Raw genomic sequence first — 6,050 nt, forward strand, 5'->3', positions numbered from 1 at the left:
AGTGGAGATTTTCATGTAAAGAGGAAGAAAAATGCCAGGGCGGTCCAGTCAAGCTCTGAGAGTGAACAACCACAAATTACTCTTATAAAGAATACTAGAGTACCAGCCTCCTGGTGGCTTCAAGGGCGAAGAGGGCCTCCGCGCCATCCATTTCGTGGTGGCGTCCTGCATGGGCCTCTCGTCGAGCCAGATTCTGAAGTGGCGGCGAAGGCAATCATGCAAAAAAGAGACCAATGCATCACCTAATGCTGCTACAGTCTAGGAAATCAAGCACCTCCGATCCTCCAGGCTGCTAGGCGGTCTCCATGATTCAGCGTTTGGGTAACAGAGTAGCTAGAAACGTTTCTAGCTACTCTGTTGTTTTTTCGCAAAAGAAAAACAGAAAAAAACAGAGCTACTCTGCTGTTTCTAGCTCCTGAAGATTCACAAATTAAGTCATCTTTCTAGAATTTTTCTTTATCCTTTCATTAGAATGATGTAAATATCTAGTTCCATATGGGATAGTAAATTAAAGGATCTTATTGCAAGTTTCACAGATTTGACACGTTACTAGTACAGTACTGTACTTCCTAGTGGTTCAGACGAGCTCTTGTGTATTCAGAGCAGAGTTGGGACACCTGAAGGCTGAGTGGCTCTGCAGCTAAGCTATGGGTGTGATAAATTAAGGTAAGGCTCAATTGGATAATGCACACCAAAGATCTCTGTAAGCAGATGCCAGGAGTTAATCTTCCATTATTACATAAAAGAATGTGTACCAAAGATTTGAAGGGCACATGGCACCAAATTGTCCCTAGAAAAGAATAAAAAACAATGGAGTACTAATTAGCCCAAAATGGCATGGAGGCAAGAATGATTATAATCTCCCACAGATTATGATCAATCTTGTTAGTCCAAACTTCTCCCTTTCTCTTGTGTTTTTACTTTCTTATAATAAATCATAGAAGTTCACATGAAAAACACGTCGACAGCAGTTCTGAATTGCCCCTACGCTTCTACATCATTTTTCTTACAAAACCTATGCTTCTACATAGGACAAAAATATAGATGGTCATCTCAAGTTTCAACTGAGATGTGGTCTAGCACTTGATGATAGACATCAGTTATTTGTAATCTTGTACTACCTCCATCCGGAAATACTTGTCCTTGGAATGGATCAAGTATTTCCGGACGGAGGGAGTATGTAGTTTTGGGCCGCTGATGAGATCTTATCTGGTTCTTCAGCAATAATCTGTCATGACCGGCATGACCAACTGTCAGACTAGATATCTCCATCTCAGGGGCCACTCTACATATTTCATTTCAATAGGATGCAATCATCAAGCACTCATAATTATTAGTGTGTACCTCACAAATAGAATTGGACCTTAATTCGTGCATGCCTAATCTTTGCCACTAAAACAGGTGAGTATGGGAGCATACTGTGATGTCTCCAAGCACACCCAAGACAAGAGACCTGCTAATATCGTCCCCGGCAACAAGTGGCAAACAGATAGCCCCAGAGAAATCTAATCAAGATCACACTGCCTGCCCTTGCACTTGCAGCATTGCATGCTTTGAGCTCATGGCTCTGTCCCTTGCCAACCTGTCAGGATAGCTGCACCTAAACTGCAGCGTTCCCTTCTCTTCCTCCCCCCTCATCTGTATAAATTCATCAGCTTAGCACCACCATCACCTCATCAGTTCATCCAGAAAGCACAAGCTAAAGCAGCACCACTACACCTAGCAAAGAAAGAGGAGTAAACCAAACATGGTTAGTGCCAAGAGACTTTCTCAGATGGCAAAGAAGTGGCAGACAATAGCGGCCATCGGGAGGAAGAGGCTCACCCGGACCACATCAGCGGCGAAAGGAGCAGGTAATGACGAGTGCTGCGCCACTTCACCGTCGGTGGCAATGAAGGGCCACTGTGTGGTGTACACCGCCGACAGGGCGCGGTTCGAGGTGCCGCTGGCATGCCTCGGCACATCGATCTTCAGCGAGCTTCTGACGATGTCCCAGGAGGAGTTCACGCGGCGATGACGGGAGGATCATGCTGCCCTGCGATGCCGCAGTCATGGAGTACGCCATGTGCTTGCTCCAGAGAGATGCCTCCATGGAAGTCATGAAGGCATTCATGAGCTCTGTCGCAAGGCCGTGCAGCTTTGAAGGTAGTGTGGTGGGCATAGGGCTTAATCAGCAACTGGCTGTTTGTTAGCTTCTGAAGAACAGCCAACATAGTGCTAGCTTTAGCCCTGCTCTGTTTCTTGCATGATGTGAATATACAGTTGCAAGAGGTGGATTGGGCATGGAAACAAAGATTATCTTGCAATTTGCAACATGGTTAACTTTGTAACAATAGAAAACCATGAGCATATAGACAAGAAAATAAGGAGACAAAACTTGTCGCCAGAAGTAAAACTACACACCGTACAATACAACAGCAGCTCGTCATTTATCATGTCTCTGGTTTGGGTATCCAAGCTGAATCATCACCGCAGCAGCTTGCTTCGCTGAATCATCATTGCCGTCTGCCTCAGTTACCAGATGAGGAAGTTGATTGGACAATCACTTGAAGCCGCGAAGAAGACTCTGATGAAAGTCTCATCTTCTTGAGACTAGAATCCAGTCCATCATCCAAACTTGGTTGGACTACACATATTTTCCGCTTGTCCCTCACAGCTGAAACTTCTTCATTCCCCGGACCCTCGCTTTCCACTCGAACACCACTTTTGTGCAACATGAGTCTCGGCCTATTCGGATGGTTCTTTGTTGCTTGCTCCCAGTCTTGTCGTGTTTGGTCAGGCACTCCAGAGTCAACCGTGACTTCCTTGAGATGTCTGAGGTGTCTGATTTGGATGCCGGAAAGACCAACTAGACTCGGGCAGAGCAGCTGGAGTGAAACAAGGTTCGGCAGAGCTCCTTGTTCGATTGCTGGCAGAGCTGAAGTGAGACTTTGCACTACAAAGCACAGACGACGCAGGCTTGGGAATGCCCCTGATTTCATTTCAAATCTCTCAAGCTCATTCACAATCAACTTGAGGTAAAGCAAGTTTCTCAAATTGATCAGAGACGATAGAAGATCCCGTGTCAGAGTAGCTGATGAAATACACAGTTCAGTGAGACCTGACAGCAAGGGAACAAACGGGGGTAACTGGAGTAGCTTGCCACGTAGCTTCAGTGACCTTACATCATATTTGGAATCCTCCGAGCATGGCTCAAAAGCAAGCGAACTCAGCAAGTCTTCGGAACATTCTTCTGAATCAAGTGATAGAGAACGGGCACCCACATTGTCCATGGGGACCTTGGTGAACTCCTGAATGGCCTTGGAAAGATCATTGGTGTAGTTACTTCCATTTGCAACTGGCCCACACCATATCTTGACCTTTCTCAGATTTCTCATGTGAACCATAAGTTGAAGAAACCCTTGCCTTTCGTTTGTGACAAATCCAGCTAAAGTCTTCAGGTTGCTCTTGTTTCCGGACAAGAACTTCGTTGCTTTGCTCATCTTGTTTGCATTGTTTAGATCTTCTTTGTCAACTGTAAACTTTCCGAACAGATGAGCTAAGTGGTACAGCATAATGGCCTCAATGGGCACTGTCTTTATCTTGGTTCTCCTTAAATCCAGGGTCTCTAAGCAGTGCAGTAACATAAGAAATAGCATCACCTGCTTTTCCAAAGACTGTTAGAGACCGAACACGAGATAAATCCTCGTCAGAGGCCTCACTATCTGTCACATTGCCACCATGGATAGAAAGGTGGCAGGCATTATTAACATAGGCATGGGGTCTTGGATGATCACGAGACGATGTCGCGATGAACCCCTGTGACACGGACTTGTGCAGCACGAACTCGTGCATGATGCCATGAGTCATGCACGTCTTCACTTGCGCATTATTCCTTGTGCCAATGGACTGTATGATATTCCGGTCGACAAGCGCCTTGAAAGTCTCATCCGCAATGTCCTCCTCACTGCGAAGAGAATCACTCTGTGCATATCCTTCCGCTAACCACCTCCTGATAACAACTTTCCTCTTGAGGGGACGATTGTTAGGGAATACACCAAGATATAGCAAGCAGGTCATAGCATACACTGACAAACTGTCATAGTTATGCATCAGCACCTTTCTTAGTTCTGCGAAATTGTCATGGCCATGCTTCTCTCTCAGATGAGAACCCAGGTTACGGCATAGCTCTGCGCATCGCTCCCCCGTAGGCTCACCTGAGCATTTCAGGAAATCGGAGACACTGACGAGAGCAAGTGGAAGACCACCGCATTTCTGCAGCAGCGGCATGGACCCCTGCTCCAGCTCAGGTGACCGTACCTCCTGAAGAGCTATTTTCTTGGAGTCCTCTTCACCAAGTGTGTTCATTTGGTACACATAACCATTGCCATGGCTGCAGATATTAGCTGTTGACTGAATAGTTGTGGTCAGTAGGATTCTGCTGCTTTTGCCATTGTTTTCAAAGATGGAATTTATAGTGCTCCATTGCTCCATCCCCATGTCATCTATGACAATTAAATACCTAGAAATAAAATTGGGAGATGAAAAACAGAGGTTAGAAGATGAGTAGTGCATATGCAATTCAGAAGAAATTTCAATAGAAATTAGATCCCCAAATTATAATTTTACTAAGAACAATCTAAAATTATTTGGGAGTAGCATATGAAATTCAATAGTGAAGATCCCCAAAATTCACTAGATCCCCAAATTCAGATTTCACTAAGAACAATCTAAATTATTAGGGAGACGAAGTAAAGAGTAGGGAAAGATGCACACCTCTTATCCTTGAGGTATTCCTTGAGCAAGGCTTCAATACGTTGGCCATTATCAGCAACAACGTCCATGGCGTCTTTGGGGCGAACTTGCTGGAGTACATCGCGTAGGATCTCACCGACCCCGTGGCCGGTGACCTCTGGCGACCACCGACCGGCGGCAACCCAAGCACGGCAATGGAATTTCTCCACGGCGTGAGGGTCCTCGTACACAGCCCTCGCGAGGGTGGTCTTCCCCAAGCCGCCGAACCCCACCACGGAGATCACCCTCAGCTGCTCCTTCTCGCCCTCCACCTCATCCAGCATCGACAGGAGATCCTCCACGGGCCTCCCGATGCCCACCGGGTTGCGCGCGAAACGACACGACGGCGCCGCCGCCGCGAACTCGTGGCAGCAGCTGGCGGCGGCGGGGGGGATGGGGATGCCGAGGACGCGCTCGTGCGCCAGCTTGAGGCGGGCCTTGAGCTTGCGGATCTCGTCGGCGAAGCCCGAGCGACTCTGGACCTTCCTCAGCTCGTGGGCGACGGCGGCGACCCGGCGGATCAGCGCCGCTCCTCCTCCGCCTCCGCCGCCGCCAACGCGGGGCCTGCAGGTGAGGCGGTGGACGATGCGGTCGATGCAGTCCTGGGCGTCGTGCACCAGGCCAAGCATCTCCTCGCTGTAGATCCTGGCAACGGCGGTGCGTTGCTCGCCCCTGCGCAGGGCGTGGAGGCGGTCGTCCATGGCGGCGGCGATCATGCGGACGTCCTGCTGGATGGAGAGGGTGTCCTGCCGGAGGCCCTTCTGCTTGTTGTACTCTTTCTCCAGCACCTGGAACAGCTTCCCCATCACGCTCCTCAGGAAGGCGCTCGCCGCCGATTCCATGGCTCCGCTTCCACAGCTCGATCGGCTCTACACCACACAGTTGACTGACGAGAAGTGAAGAGGGAGTCTATCATTGCAATCGACAAGAGCATCAGTAACCGGACCCCACTTCCCCCAAAACGTCAGGCCAACTCCACCGACCCCATCCTGTCCGCGTGCCCACTTCTCCCGAAACGTCAGGCCAACTCCATCGACCCATCGTGTCCGCGTGCGTCCCTAAAACGAACGAACCAGACGGCCCAGCGCGCGGGCGCAAACAGACTTTTGTCTGTTTTATATCCGCTTTCAACCCATCCACGATCCAAGTTTGCATCGTTTTTGAGGTGAAACGAACAGCACACGGACGCGCCGGCCGTCTGCGCGTGTCTTCCCCTGGCCCGGCCGTCGGTGACACAGAGACATCCTTTTTCTATCCGCCCCCTCCCTCCATCCGGC

The 6,050-nt window shown here is 49.1% G+C and overlaps 1 protein-coding gene and 1 pseudogene across 1 annotated transcript; one reads left to right on the top strand and one right to left on the bottom strand.

The window, feature by feature from the left end:
• Positions 1-1,308: 1,308 nt before the first annotated feature.
• LOC125510295 (disease resistance protein RGA4) lies at positions 1,309-5,738 on the bottom strand. Its single transcript, XM_048675439.2, is given in 4 exon segments — positions 1,309-1,719; positions 1,825-3,621; positions 3,623-4,501; positions 4,756-5,738. Coding segments are annotated over 3 exon segments (2,850 nt in total). The 5' UTR covers positions 5,616-5,738; the 3' UTR covers positions 1,309-1,719; positions 1,825-2,510.
• LOC125510296 (auxin-responsive protein SAUR36 pseudogene) lies at positions 1,728-2,192 on the top strand (annotated as a pseudogene).
• Positions 5,739-6,050: the final 312 nt, after the last annotated feature.

This window comes from Triticum urartu, chromosome 5A (genome assembly GCF_056163025.1).
Source record: "Triticum urartu cultivar PI428250 chromosome 5A, HENAU_Tu73, whole genome shotgun sequence".
In the NCBI taxonomy this organism is placed as follows: domain Eukaryota; kingdom Viridiplantae; phylum Streptophyta; class Magnoliopsida; order Poales; family Poaceae; genus Triticum; species Triticum urartu.